Here is a 15,980-nt window from a genome sequence, read left to right on the forward strand (position 1 = left end):
TCAAACAGCTTAAAATATGACAAAGTGTTTATCTCTTTCTGTGATCTCTTTATAGCCTGTGGAAAGCTTCAGGGATCCCGTATATTACTGAGCATGCAGTGATTCTCAAAAATCCTGAAGCTCCATTATTAACCTAAGAATCAAATTAGAGAGTACCAAGATATGCATCAAATTTATGGAAGATTTTAAGGAGATACTTGGAGGAACACAATCAAATTGAATATAATTATTATTTTTTAAATGGAGAATCAGTATCCTCCTTTAAAAAAAAATAGGGCTCCTACTTCTATAGAAAGAAAAGGGAAATACATCTATGGGACACTCACAACCCCTTGCTGCTAATTCCCAAAGCAAGAGTGGAAATCTTTATGCTTTTGCAGCTCTGACTGACGTGAAAAGCCCAGGAACAAAGCAACAACAGGGTGAGAAAACACAGCAGGGAACAAATACTTTACCATCTCCTGGAATGATGCGCAGAGTAACGGTGTTTCCCGCTTCCTTAATGAGGTTGACGATGTCTGAATGCGACTTGTTGGTGATGGAGCACCCGTTCACGGCCAAGATCCGATCGCCTACTTTCAGCTTGCCACAGCGGTCTGCGGGACTCCCTTCAATTATCCGACCTATTTTGTGAGGCATGGCCACACATGCATTTCCCGCTTTTGTATTGGTTTGGGGGTTGTTTTTGTTTTTGTTTGGTTTGGTTTGGTTTTAATTGTTTACATACGTGGGAATTACGGTGAAGGGGAAAAGGAGAAAAAGGGTTGAAAAGGGAAAGAGAAGGTTAAGGGTTAATTAATTAATGCATCAAGCAAAAGTTATTATAGGATAGCTTTGCTGCCAGTGTTCAAAACATTGGCAATCAACTAGTATGAGTGCACAATACTTCTTTTACAAAAAGGTGCTTGTTAACCCTCAAATCTCCCTCCCCCTTGACCTCTGTTAATACATGGTGAGCTTTTATGAACTACAACTGCACTTAGCAGCCCCACAATAACCCAAATCCCAATTTTATTTTTGTACCAGAAAATTGAAACTCCGTGTAGAAAACACAACGTTCCTCCTCCAAGATTACATCGGTGTCAGCCTCTCAAGTCTTTCCCTAAATCAATTGCTGTTCAAGCTTCTGCCAATGTTTTGTTCTTTCTCAATTCAGAAAGATGAAATCATTCTAGTCTGAGGAGGGAGCGCGCCTCCCTTTCTACCACAAAGACCCAATCTGTCAGCGCTGGATGGGGAAGTGACATGGAATGGTTTTCTTCCATTGTGAACAAAGGTACCACCAGGGAAGGCACAGGACCACTACAGATGGGCCAAGACTGACAAAAAAGGTAACCTGTTTGGTGCAGGCATCCACCTCAGCCTCTGTTAACCCCCCCACACACACTTTTACAATCCAAGATGGCATAAGGGTGGGAGCGGGGAAGGGATAAGGACCTCCTGATTTAAATACCTCTAAAACCACACGCAAAACCCGTGAGACGTCTGGCACTCAGAGCCAGAGCGCTTTAGGATGAATGTGTTTTGAAGACAAAACTCCCCTCCTGTTCCATGCAATTGGTTGGCCCCAGAAACGCAGGGTCTTCCACAAAACGCAGATTTGGGACACAGGAGCTACAGAACAGCACTCAGGTAAATCGTCTGGGCTTTTGTATGGCTTCGTTACGTGGGCAAGAGGCCCTCAGGCATGCAGTGCGTGGTGAAAAGCATGAGATATGCGGAGTGGTCATCTGATACTTCACACATACACGATACATTCACCCTCAAGATGCACTTTCCCATCTGTGCTCTAATCTTTATTTGATTAGTAGTTTTAAACGTTGCTGCACGACAAACCCAGAAATGCCATAAAGGAGAACAGGCTAAGAAAAGGAATATGAAGTGAGAGAACAAGGTTGGAAAGATGCAATGAAAACTAGCAGAAGGTGTTAATACTATTTGCAAATGGTGGGGGATTTTTTATCGTTGTTTTACTGTGATGTTAGAAAGTTTCCCTCTCTGGCGATACAGAAATCCATCCAGTATAAAGATTGTTTCAAGGGTATCTGAAATAAGCTCCTGAAATAAGGAAGGAGTTCCAGCTCTGGCCAATCTATGGGGAAATAGATGAGAGGCCACACCAAAGTGACCGAGGTGGGTTTTAGAACCAGTTTGGCCCATCTCTGAATACTACCTATGAAAGAAAAAAAAAACTACAAAGCAGGCACAGAGCAAGCACCACATGGCAGAGGGAACACATCTCATGCAGAGTATTAGAAAAAAGCTGAACACAGTTGAAAAAATTAAAGGAAAAACAGTCACAGATCAACAGACCTCCATGAGAAGCCCCATCACAGAAAACTTCCAGTTAGAGAGTATCTTGGGCTAAAACAAACACAACTCTTTACAATTTCAGGTCAAGGTTTCTCTGCAGAAAACAGTTACAGCACAGCCTTCATACCGTAAAAGTTCTTTACGCATGTTTGAAATGCTTTCAGAAGATAAAAGCTCTCTCTCCGTTTTAGACTGAGTTCAGCTTATCGAATATTGCATTACACCGTTGTGTTCGGGCACCAAAATACCTATCCTGGAAGCACAGTTTCCAGCCATGAGGACAGCACAAAGGTAGCTCAGCACCTGAGAGCTGACAGAACTCACTCCACCAGGTCTACACTGGACAATTCCCCCTTGCAACCTCTGCTGCTATGGCTGCCCAGAACAGTGTTTAGAAACGGTCTGCTCCATATCAATGCCTGCAAAGGAGGTGATGCTCCCTTGATCCCTTGTGCTTTTACTAGTGTAAGGGCACTGCCACTGGGTAACAGCAGGAAATTTCACTGGAAAAAAAAGGGGGGAAGGCCACTTTTTGCCACACACACCTGCCTGCCCCGGGAACAGTCAAGCTGTACAGGGAGACTGCAAGGTATTTTGTCTACAAAACACAACCCTGCTCTGAGAGGCAGCGTGAATATGGCCAAAGCACTTCTTCTGCCCTTCCCTTCCCCTGTAAAGTCAAAGTGGATGCTGCCTCTTGGAGACCATAGAAGGGAAGAGAGTGGCATTTCTGACTGCTTTCCTCCTTGCAATGACAATTCTGCTCTAGAGCAGGCTGTCCTGCGCACACGTGCAAAACCAACTTATTTGTGCTTTGCAATATATGACTCATTTGTTCTGTAAACAGAATGACGCCTCTTTTGCAACAACACCTGAAAACAAGTGTCTGTCTAGCAGAAGAGACAGTCTTCAGAAAGAAACCATGACCACTGCTGTAAGGGCAGGATATCAAGAGTGACATTGCATGAACCTTGTTCCCTCTTGCTCTGAAGAAATGGGTTTGGGAAAAGGAGACACAAGGTGGAACGGGTCAAAAAAATTCCTTTTTTTTTTTTTTTTTGGTTAAACAATATCCTCCATTTAATGTCTCAGCAAGCACTATTAATTAAAACTTTCCAGCCATCAGCACACTCACTTTGTAATGAGGATCAGAATAACCCTGATTGCCAAAGAGAAGTTAATCAGTTTAGGCATTACTGCTTTTAATGATGGCTCAATTCCACCATCAGGAGACACACTTCCTGCCACTTGCTCCCTTTCTGCATTACACAACAGCACCTCTGAGGGGATCCCTGGCTGCTCTCCTGAGAGCAAGCCCCAGAAAGGTGCCCAGCTTGCAGGGACAGCCCGTGCTTCGGGTAGCACCAGGAATTGCCACTGGTGGCATTTTTGCTCTTCAGGATGGGACTTCTCATTTTGCTTTTCTCGACTCAGTGCTGAACAAAACCCAGGAGGCAAACACCTACCAAGTCTCATCCTCTGATTAAGCCATTAATCACACAAATTAGGTCATACCCATGACTTTTAATTAAACATCCCCACTTGCCTCCTTGTGCTGCAGCACTCAAACCTGAGTCTCATTCGAGGGGCGCTGACAAACCCCAAGACTTACCGAACGTCGTCCCCGCCTCCGGCCTGCTCACCGACGAGACGATGACGAAGCCGAAGCCCTCGTTTTCGCCGCGGCGGATTTCCACGTCGTAGGGCTGGACCACGGCGCTGACAACGCCACTGCCTCCCCCGCCTCCGCTCCCGATGCCACTGGTGCTGCCACTGCCCGAGCTGACGGTGTTGAGGGAGTTCTGGCTGCCCTGCGGCGTTCGCTTCTCCTCCGTCAGCGAGGCCGGCTGGTTGCTGCTGTGGTGGGATGAGGCTGGGGACGGGACTTCATTCTCTGCCTTGGGAACTGGGGAAGGAAAAAAAAAAAAAAAAAGACCATCTGAGGAAGCTGCACTGTTTAATGCTTGACAAGTGCTGCACATTGAGAAAAAGACAAAAGAAGAAAAAAAGCATAGAACCTGCTTTAATCCATAAATCATGACCAGTGGCTCCGTCCTCCATCTCCTTTTGGATGTCACCGCAGCTCTGTTCAGTGACAGCACTGACCACACACCCACATCCACTGCTGTTTATGGTCATGCAGCCAAAGCCTTCCACTACCACATCCCCTCTTCAATTACATATGTGCAACTGTGTGTATGTGCACAAGCCGTGGGGAGACACAGTAATACCAAATACCCATCACTCAACACTTGGGTATTTTTTTTTAACTCAATGCTATCAGTTGGGTAGCACTGAGTGTTTTTAATTAACGTGATCATGATTAATAATAACTACCCACACTAAAACAAAACAATTGTGAACTAAGCTTTTCTGGATGGAGGAATCAGCAACTTTCATCTGTACAGTCTGGCACAGTTGGGGGGAACCTTTAAACATTATTAACATTAATATTAAGCAAGTGTTTAACAGCAACTGAAGTTGGAGGTGGTATTAGTTTAAAATCCAATCAGCTAACACAAGGCTTGAAGAAATCTCAAAAAATCTCTTAGTCCACACTGCTCGAGTCCAGGCCAACAATACTTACTGTCAGTCCCGGCAGATGTTTGTCTAATCTGCTGTTAAATATCTCCCCAGGCAATCTATTGGTTGTAATATCTAACTTAAATCTTCCCTGCTGCAACATAAGGCTATTATTTCCAGTTTTATCTTGCAGACATATGGAGAACATATTATTCCCTTCCTCTTTGCAGCAGCCTCTTATAGTCTTGGGGAGTTTAACACCTCCTCCCCCTTGTTTGCTTTAGGCTAAACAATCCCAATTTGTTCGATATTTCCTTGCAGACCATGTTTGCTAGAGCTCTCCTCATTCTCCCTGGTCCTCTGGACTCCCTCCAGTTGGGCGCCCTCCAACTCAAACATGTCTTTCTTGACGTGCTGGACCATGTTGCAGCTGAGAGATCATCTGCTGGGAAATCAGGAGAGTTCCCTGCTGCCTACGTTCCAGCAGCGTTTGTCTTTACCTGAGCCAACCCCAGGTAACACTCATGGCTTACAATAATTTCCGCTTCTATTTACCCAGCCAGTTCTCCACAGTCCATTTGTGCAGCGGAGAGCAGCATATTGCACTTGTCCCCACTGAATGGCTGACTCCATTAATCAGCTCACTTCTCCAATTTGTCTGGTGAATAAAAATCAAGTTGAAGATCTTAAAAGCAACAACAACAAAAAAATGGATGGCAAACACAAAATCTAAAGCTGTAAACCCATGATCTAAAGGAAAAGAACTTTTAAAATATTATTGGAAGGCAGTACTTATTTGCATTTATATACTCGAAGTATGTTCTAAATACATAATATTCTACATATTAAGAATGCATAAACATTCCCTAATGTGAATCTCAGGACAAGGAGTACCCATTTAGGTGAACAATCTTTTGCTACTGGCATATAGACGAGCAGAGGAATAAGGGACCAAAATTCGGGAAGAGGTTTCTCTGCGAAGTTGTGCTGGAATTTAAAAGCCTACAAATATAAGGTGAAAAAAGGGTTCCTGAATAATTTATCCTAGAGTAAGTGTCCACATTTGAAATGATTCGGAAATAGCTCTGAACAAGCCCCTGAATGAAATATCAAGGGTTTATACCAAAATCTCTCATGCATCTAAATCTTTTATAATTTCCAGCCTGCAGGGCTATAAAACTGGAAAACGCATGCACAGAAACAATACCAAAAATCCAACTGCCCTTCCCTTCATCTCAACCCTCATCTTCTAAAACTTTTCTCGCAACGGCAGCTCTGCGTCAGGAATGAAAGATGTGCAGCGTGCACCACACCTAGCATAACTCAGCATAATCAAGCCTCTCTGTTACAAGGAACATGCAGTCCCTGTGCTACCTGCCTGGATCAGTGATGCTTACAGTTTGGCATCCTGCAGTGAAGTTGACTACATGGCACCACCACACCTGAAGCTTCTCCTGCAGCTGGGACTTCAGCCACCACACACCGATCCCCTACCTCGCTCTGCCCTTGCCTCCTCTCCTGTGGACTCTGGAGCATCTTTTCCCTCCCTCCCTGTTTAATCGTTGTTATCAGGCAGCACAATTATTTTGGGAAGAAAACAAAAAACACAGGCAGTCAGACACCGTTTCTGTCACTGTATGGATCCAAATAAAAATGATATGTTGCAACTAAACAGTTCCCCATTTACCAGAAACCTTCACAAAGACTAGAAGACAAGTGAAATTGAGAGAGCCTTGACTAGAAACAAAATATTTGATACATATTTGATCAAGAACAAAAAAGGCTAAAAATAGCCAAAAGAGAAAGAGTAACACCGCATCCCCTGAGTTTTTCCAGTATTACAAGGAGGAGCATTTGTTCTTTAAACTGTTGGCCGAACAGATGGAGTCTGGCAAGAAAATCTAGCCCGCTGAGCAGCACTGCAGCCTACCTGTGTAAACTACTTTGCGCCTGACAGTCAGATTGACGTGACCTTGTTTGGCTGCCTGTTGCATAAGCTGGACGACGAGCTGGTGCGATTTCCCAACAACGGGCGTCCCATCCACGCAGATCAGCTCATCGCCCGATCTCAGGCGGCCGTCAGCATCAGCAGCACCCAGCGGTACAATGTGACCGATGTAAATCTGATGAATTAGCACAAACAGGAGAAAGGAAAGAAAGAAAGAATGATAAATGAGAACAGTAGATGCTCAACAGCCAGCTAGAAGCGAATGGCACACAAATTTAGTAGGGGCCAAAATTGTTGACAACTGTCTGCTAGTCAGGAGAGTCGGTCCTGTGGAAAACAGCTCCACATTAATCTAGCCCTATTGTGAAAATTGTAATCAAGATACTGACATCTTTTTCCTTTAGGCAGTCCTCTCACTCTGCTGACAGACAGCCTTGGGAAATGCATTCAATCAGACAGTAAGCAGAGAGGAGGATGGTTAAAAGCACCGGGAGCCTTGTCAGGGAGGCTGAGATTGAATTATCCTTTCAGTTGCCTCTAGGGTTTACAAGTTCAGTCCCTTCAGCCTGTCCACCAGTGCAGTTTTGGTTTACCTTCAGTGAGCTCAGCAGAGTTGCTCTGGCATGAGAGGGATTCATGGGCTCTCTTTCCATAACAGCCAAAAGAATTTTGGCAGGAAAATATGTGGAAATTTATGCTGCTACTTACTAGCTTTGACCTGCACGGTGTATGATACCTTTCAAGGCACTGGATTTTGGTAAAGAAGCTAAACAAATACAAGAAATGAAATTGAGTAAATAGAAGGACGACCACTCTGAGGTCTAACAGTGGAAACTACCTGTAAACTTGACCAGGACAACCTTTCCTCAATATCCGGGCAATTCCAGATGTATGTGTTTTCATCTGGGCTATCACAAAAACAAAGAATAGCAGAGGAAGTCATACCCATTTCAAACGTGGGGGTTCAGTTGGTTTTTGGGGGCACAGTGGGGAGGAGATGTGAGGTATACAGTCATATCCCATTAATTATTTAAACAAAGATGCCACAGTGCAGTTCTGCACATTTGTGTGTGCTATTGCTGTGATTCTGGAAGATGTCATGAGTTAAAACAAGCCAACTTCTTGAGGTACTCACAGGTTCTCCAGGCTCATTTCCACCCAGAATCCTAAATCCAAAACCGGTTTCCTTTCTCCATAGAAAGATATCCTGCTCTTGATAATCTGGAACTGAAGGGAAAGAGGGAAAACTGTTATTTTAAATCAAAAACACAACTTTATAGCCGTATCAGGACTACTCTGATGTACGTGTAGAGGGATCTGTTGCACAATTTTATTCATTAAATGAGGTGGTCTTGAACTTTTAGACATAATGAAGAATATTTATAGGTTTAAGTAGCGAAGGATTATTAATTAAATCACTACTAAAAATTATCCAATGCTTTCTACTTTCTAGGTGTCTAATTGTGATTTTGTTTATCGCTGTAGTATTTCCTTCCATCAATATTAGCATCATTACCCAGAGCAAGAGCCTCTTCCAAATCATCAATAAATGAATGTGCATGACAGAGAATCACTCTGCCAGAAACAATACAGCTGCCTCCTCTTTCACAGGAGACAAAAGAGCTACTTGTTATGACTTCTACTGTTTAATTAACTTTCAGAAGCATAGTTTGCTATCCGTCTACTGACACTTATTTAAATAACTACAGGACAGATCCCCAACTGGTGGAAAACAGAAGGGGTCCTCTCAAAACAGTGCAGCTCTCCAGACTTTCACTTGCTCATGTACAGGTTTTATTAAACCAATGAACAGACAAAAACAGCTGGAAACATAAAAAAGAGACCAGCCTTACCTACTCATTAGCATGGAACACCAGCAAGGTTTTTACAATGAATATTGCATACTGTGAAGTACTAACCTTGAAGTGTAGTTGAACAGAAATATTTTACATTAACTTATTGATGGTTGCTTTCATCCCTTTTTTAAAAATGCAAAATTAATTGCTAACATTAAATCATATCAGAAGACAACTTCAGGTTCATTTAATATTTATTGGTTAGTATCTATAACATTGACTAATTTTGTAATGATCCCCTCCCAGAATTTATAATTAACGATCAAAAAAGCTATTCCTTTACAAGTCAGCTGCCTGTATCTTTAGTAAAGAAACCAAAGCATATCATCCAGAAACATAATTTCATTACGTGCAACTCAGATACAGGATGCAACACATTCGATAAAACACGATCTAGTTTTCTGTATCTACGAGCCGATAAACGGGATGTTTTCCACTGGCATCAGCGAGTGTCAGACTGGGCCCTGACTGCATTTTACACTGCCGGTGCCTGTTGGTTTGGGTCTGCTCTTTTGGGGCTTCTCAGTGTTAAGACTTTTCTCTGGCTCTGATGCTTTCTCTTCAGTGACTCACCAATGGGCTTAAAATACAATAGGAATTCAAGACCTGGGAATACTAAAAATTAAAAAAGAGCAGGTGAGTGCTCAGGCACACGGCTGGTTTGACATACTCATTCATATCGGTTTCTCGCCCTTGGTTTTACGTACAATATTTTCACATTTTAATTGCTTGCAGTTATAAACTGAGCTTGAGACCTGTGCACACTACCTTACTGAGCTTGAGGCTAATTTTTGCCCAGCTACAACTACAGAACATCCAGGTGCTGAACGTGCTGGAAGCCCGCATTGTTCATCAGTTAAAACTAGCAGGCTGGAGGCAGCTTGCCATCCCAGGGAAATGCGGCACAACACAGACAATGAATTAATTGCTGTTTGTCACTGCCTTCAGCGAGTGGGAGCGTGAAAAGCAGACACACTCGGAAGCGCCTCTCTAGCACTTCGTAGGCTTTTTTGGCAAAGGCTGGCCCCAACCAATTAATAGCGCGTGTTGGATCTGTCAGAGGCAAAATGGCTTCTGCAGAGAGCTTCAGCGTGGGCCCGTTTTTCTCGGCATCTCTCAACACCTTCCCATTTGTCAGCTCTCCAGCCTCCCTGAACGATGCCGTATGCTCCTGGTTCGGGTACCAGCTAGCCCATTAGCGGCCGCTGGAGATAACAGCGAGCCGAGGTGTAACAGCGGGACCAACCCTCAGCAACACAAAGACAACTCATACGGACCCCAAGAAACAAGTTCAGTCATGTAATGCTCCTTCTGCTGGGAGGATTACAGAAGGGTGAAACACAGACACAAACGTACAGACAGCACACGTTTACACAGTGTGAGTATGAACGCAACAAAACCCCTTTTACCGCTTTTTGCTCCAGCTCTGCAGTACGGTGATGCACTGAGAAAACCCCATCCACCTCCGTGCTTCCACACAGCCGAAGTAGGACCACCTGCCGCTAACTGTGGCCACGCTGGAGAACCACATTAGGTTCTCTGCTATTCAGTAGTGCTTCTGAGGAGCCACCTTCCCTACTTAGAAAATGTCATACTGCTGCTGAACTTATACGTTTAAAATGAACGAAAAGTGGCCTCCAGGTGTCATTCATAACATCTTTGCACCTTGACCTGATCTCAAGCTGTCTGACTCTTTCAGAAAAATCATCTACAGAGCCCAAATGGGTAAAATTTGCCAGTCTGCTCATCCTGTCCTAAAACAGACTGCCTGGAGAGCGTTGCAAAAGTGGTAAGAAGAGTTCTGCTGGGGCCAGAAGACAGAATGGAAGGGGAGGCGAGCGCCGTTTCATGATGGGAACATGAAGGTGATGCCCCCGCTACCACCGCCTATGGGATCCGCTGCCAGCCAGTACACAGTCAAGCAAATACTTTGCACCTCCATGGCTAACCTCGGCGCACGGCCCCGCCAGACGCCCGCGGTGAAGAGGAGCCCCCTGCCACAGAGCAGCAATGACACCAGAACAAGACATCACAAGACACAGATATATTCTCGGCACAGTCTTACATTCTCCAAAACTCGTGGAATTGATTTCTCTCTCTCTCTCACCCTTGCTCAGTCCAGTTGCAGGCGAAGGTGACATAGCTGTAACATTAATTTTACAGTTTTGCAAAGCTTAATGTATCTGCTTTCGTGTTAGTTCATTTAATTAATTTAGACTGTATGGATAGTGTTAGGCTTTCATGCATGTAATTGCTAAGGTTATAGCTACCATGGATAATTACATACCAACTTTCACGTCTATTTGCACATGTCTGCGTACATGGGATACATTATACGCACACATGTTTTATTCACATGCATGCAGGTACATTTGAGAGACCTTTTTTGTTCTCAGAGGAGGAATCTATTTGAGAACACCTTGGAAATACTTTTCTACCAAAAAATATTCAACATCATGACACAATAAGTTTTCCAAATGGAAATAGCTTTCTCTAACGTTAAAAGAAATTCTAAATACATAGTGATGAACAATGAAATCAGTGGTTAATTAGCAGTGTTTTTAATTAAATTTCTCCTATACAAACCTTAGTAATTATCTCACATTATATATATAAAAAATCTCCCTGGTGTGATATCAGTTTCAAGAAAACATGGATTCAGAAATAATCAGTATGAGTTCGCTTTAGTCACTAGCTCATTTGAGGCAGCAACACTTTCAGTGACTCATAGCTTGGCAATGCAGAAAAGTTTTAAGGCCCAGATTCAGCGAAGTATATAAGGACAAGCTTGAAATTATGAGTGAATAGTCTCACTGGAGCTGATGGAGAGTTTCAGTGCTGAAAATTCCCGTGATTTAGCCATAAGTCTCGTGAGATTCCATATTCACTGGAAAGCCCCGCTTTCTAAACTATCCCGGTGCAGGAAAATTGCAAGTTTTCTTTCTTTTCTTTTTCATCAGCCCTTCTGATTGCATGGAAAGCTTTAGAGAAGGCTGCAGCATGTTCCTGCCAAGAAGACCAAGTCCTGCCACTGAGGTCTGGGAAGACGCACTGCCCTGGGCTGAGCCACGGACCGAGCTGGTGCCAGACGAACATCAGCAAAGCCTGCTCACAAGCCAGCTTTGTAAACTGCTCTGCAGCCTCTGCTGCTCCTGCAACGTGCTGCGAGCACTACGGTCCTTCCTAGCAAGGCATCCTCTAAGGGCATGGCCACATCTGTGTGCCCAAGTGTACGATTGTAACCGTTTGTCTCCTGCTCATGTAATAAAAGGACATAACCCTACCAAAGGCCCTTTACTAACTATTGTCTTTACAGTCAGCCTGATCGGAAGGCGACTGCAATTTCCCGAGAGAATTTTTCTTTTCTATTTTAGGCAGAAAGTATCTCATGTTTGGTATCATTGTGCAAATATTTTTAATTCTATGTAATTGCTGGTGAGTGAATGCTACACACTGGGGTCATGCCTTGTTTGTATTATTTTAATTAGATTTGGGGAAAGAAAATCCTACCAAATAAATTATGTGCCTGAAAATAAAATTCAAATATTAAAAATAAATTCGAATATTTTAAAAGCTTTAAAAATTATCTATAGTGTTCTGCTTTACTTTTAATTAAATACTTAAGCCCTTCAAAGGGATTAATTAACACATCTGCAATTCAGATTAATTCATTTTGTCACTGCTGTTTTGACAGATGGCCATATGTAGGATACAGTATTTTGCAAAGCAATCAGGCCACATGAGAAAAATTTGACAACAGATTGTGTTAATCTTTAAGGAAGTTTAATAATACATTGAAAAATAAAAAGCATATTATAAAAATGTATTTTCAATAAAACAGTACAAGATTTCAGAATTGTGGCTCTCCGGTAAACTATTCAATTACTGTTTGTCTCACTGAGGGCTCTTCATGCATGTCATTCCTGGTCTTGGAAGTGCTCCATTTTTCAAACCTTAAGGGTTCATCCTTCTCTCTGATTCATGTACACATCCCCCATGAGCAGCAATGAGTTACCCATCAAGCGGAGCTCAGCCAGTTGAAACTTAGCACCAGCAAAGAGTGCATTTGTTATTGCCACCAAATGATCTGTTTTCGAATTCACTCAACACAAAGCTGACTATTCTCGAAAGTCTTAATCCAGTAAGTATTGCAACTCTGGGCCAGATTGCAGCAGAGCATTTGAGCTCAGCCTTAGCCTTAAAGCATCCAAGTCTCTGTGGGTTTACAGCTTGAATTTAAGCCTTCCTGGACAGCAGCCCAAGCCCTGAGCACCTTGGGGGCCTGATCCCCCCACTTAGAGGAGCTGCATGTGAAGGAACTTAAAGCTGCAGTTCTCGTCTGCTGCCATTCAGCCGAAGTCCAGACGCGGTTATGGAGCCAGTGCTCAACTTTGCATTATTAATTCCAGCTTATTTTTTCTTCCTTCTATTTTTATTTTTTCTCTTTCCCAGGCAGCATCTGTAGCTCTCCTCCACAGAATCTGAGCACCTCCTGATATTAAGTTGCATCCGACAAATCAAAACCTACATGTTTTTACAACAGTATGGGTTGAACTTGAATTTGAACCAAATTCTTCTCTACCAATGGCTTCAGTGAGACATGCCAGATAGGTCAAATATAGTCTTTTTTATTAAATAGAGATCCAAAAAGTAGTCAAAGAAAGGAAGAACACTCTTCACCAATTCTGAAAAATTAAATTGTTGCCTGTGTGCTTCCCATGTCTACATCATTAACGTTAATAACAGTGGGATGCACTCCCAGTTAAAAAGGCAGTAGGTGGTCATTATAGATTCAGTACTTCTTAGAAACATCCTGGAGACAATGTATTCATACGTTGAATTAAACCTTTCTATGTTATTATTTTTAGAGGGAAAAAAATTCTGGCTGAGCTGTGGCTAATGAATTCACCTTTTTGTGTCAACTGCACTTGAAAAACTGCACTATGTTCTCTTTATACTCAAATGATTTCACAAATGGGACTAAATAAAACACTGATGATGATCTAATGCTCTGAAATTCTCTCCTCCACTTCGTCATACACTTCAACACAGAGGATTGTTGCTGTTGTTCAATCCACTTGTTGGGGATTCAAAAACCTGCCTCTCAAAAGACCATTTTATTATCCCTTTCAGGCTTATTGAAAATGTAAGGCAATGAATCAACAGAGAGCCCCTTGGACTGGGCAGCAGGGAGAGCTGACCTGGGGCTTCTTGGGCAGCAGGGGCTCCTAGGGCCCACCAAAAACCCCCCAAAAAGGATTAATCAGCCAGTCTCAGCACTGGTACAAGGGTGGCATCCTCCTACCATATAACAGATATTCATTTAGTCCTGCTCATGTCTTCATCACAAGAATGCAGAGTGTCACACCCAGCACCCAAAGCCATGGACATCAAGAGAGAAGAGATGCCGACTTCAGCCCCAAAGCCAAAGGAAACGGGTCCTCAAGCAAAGACGCAACGATATGACCGTACCACTGCAGCCAAAGAAGGAACTGGAGTTAAACTGAACTGCAGCTGGGTGAAACCACAAAGAACAACACACGTTGAGCAGTCAGCAAAGCTCAAGGCCCAGGGCTTAGTTTCTTCCATATCACGAGCACTCCAAGAGCCACACAGCTGGTGCTTGGGAAGCAAGTCTCCAAGGGATGATTCACATTCATAACAGAGCAGCTAATAATTGCCCACTTCTCATGCAGACCAAACACGGGGAAGGAAACACAGTGGCTCACCCCAAGCTGAGGAGGTGCTGGGTTTCAGCTGTGAACCACGGTCTCCATTCATGAGACTGGGGAGCAGGACGAAAGGTGAGGGCTTGGTGGAAGAAGGAGCAAGAGCTGACCACTGACCTACAGAAGAACCCACCAGTCACACTATGGGATCAGACCGCAACAGGAAATACAGCGTGTCCAGCAGCCTTGTTCACTTAGACCATCACGTTCCTGGTTTTCTTCACCTTCTGTTAGGTGCAGCGAAGCCCCACCATGAGGCAAGAGTATAGATTAATCCCCAGGGAACGAGTTTCACTTCAGCTTAGGGGCTCAAATCCATAGGCTTTTGCACACTTATAGCGGTACATGAATACAAAGAGACATAGCCTCATCACACTTTTGACATTACCCAAAAAATCTCTTATGCACAAAACCAGCAAGTCTCAAAAAACACCTTCCTGGGAAGGAAATGACAACAGGACAAAAAAGCGGTAGAAAAGCATTGATGTCCAAACAGGGAGGTCTCATCTGGTAAAAGAGGCAGGAGACGAGGACTGAAGCAACAGAAGAGGACTGACCCCGCTGCACAGAGATGCTGGCCATGGCAAGCTGCGAGAGGGATGCTGAAGGAGCACAGCAGATCCAAACTAGAGCAAGACCTGAGCAGAGAGGGTTGTGGCACAGGGAGAGACGAGGTGTGGGAAACCAGCAGGTCAAGAGATGGTGAAACAGACTGGAAGGGCTCTACTCACAGACAGGGATAAAACCTCCATGAGATACCTGCAGCCATCGAGGAAAGAGCGAGGATTTAGCACATGGCGGTGGAGGTGGCCACAGAAGATGACGGCCTGCATGTGCCCTTCAGGATTTCTCCGTCTCAGCCTCAGGATTTTATCGGGAAAGACAAGCAGGAGCTAAGGCTGCTAAGCTGATACTAATGACTAATTAGTATGATATAAACTGTTAATTAGGAATTAGCTAAGTAGCTGTAGAGGGTCAGAGGAGACGGCAGCATGGTGCCTACAGGAAGGCAAGCTGAGCAAGGGTGACGCTGGTGCCATGGGACAGCCTTGGCCTCGGCCGTGTGGGCAGGGGAAGGAGGAGCTCTGCCTGCAGCTCTGCTGGGCTGAAAAGTCACTGCTCCTCAGCTCTCTGCCCTTTTTTCTATTTCAACGAGCTGCATGTGCAAGTTCAGTCTCTGCACTTCACTGTAGATCAGCATGACCGGACCCAAGAGCCAGCATGGTCAGGAATGCACCTAGTCCCTGGAGAGGGAAAGGAAGCAGTGCACAGAAGCTGAGACACCTACAAACTGCATTGCTGAGACATTCAATCTGAAGAGATGCATCTTCAGCCAAGAAACTGTGACTCATGATTTAATTTTTTCCAGGACATAAGATTTAGAAGTGATTCATTTGGTCAGAAAAAAACAGTCCTACCATTTTTCATTCCGGGGTAGTGTTCATCTCAGACCGTTTCTACCAATTTCCAGTTAGCAGAATAAAACCAAACTCCAGGTGATACTCTCATGGCACCAAGACTTTGAATCTCCCCTTACAGTAACCAAAAGAACTATTGCTTTTGGAAATGAACCTAATACTCTTTAACTCTTTCTTTAAGAAGCTGTTGCAG

General features: G+C 43.8%; 1 protein-coding gene across 22 annotated transcripts in view; it reads right to left on the reverse strand.

Annotated features, from left to right (window-relative positions):
* MAGI1 (membrane associated guanylate kinase, WW and PDZ domain containing 1) overlaps positions 1-15,980 on the reverse strand; it is a 324,538-nt gene that overhangs the window by 13,265 nt on the left and 295,293 nt on the right. For 9 of the 22 annotated variants that reach the window (XM_040568215.1, XM_040568213.1, XM_040568197.1 and 6 more), the window contains 5 exons: positions 10,706-10,783; positions 7,920-8,011; positions 6,767-6,959; positions 3,926-4,219; positions 456-659 (listed from right to left, as the gene is read on the reverse strand). In XM_040568215.1, coding sequence (XP_040424149.1) covers positions 456-659; positions 3,926-4,219; positions 6,767-6,959; positions 7,920-8,011; positions 10,706-10,783 — 861 coding nt within the window. The remainder of the gene's footprint in view (positions 1-455; positions 660-3,925; positions 4,220-6,766; positions 6,960-7,919; positions 8,012-10,705; positions 10,784-15,980) is intronic. The other 13 variants (XM_040568198.1, XM_040568201.1, XM_040568200.1 and 10 more) reach the window with 5 other exon arrangements.

Source organism: Cygnus olor, chromosome 10 (genome assembly GCF_009769625.2).
Source record: "Cygnus olor isolate bCygOlo1 chromosome 10, bCygOlo1.pri.v2, whole genome shotgun sequence".
Lineage (NCBI taxonomy): Eukaryota > Metazoa > Chordata > Aves > Anseriformes > Anatidae > Cygnus > Cygnus olor.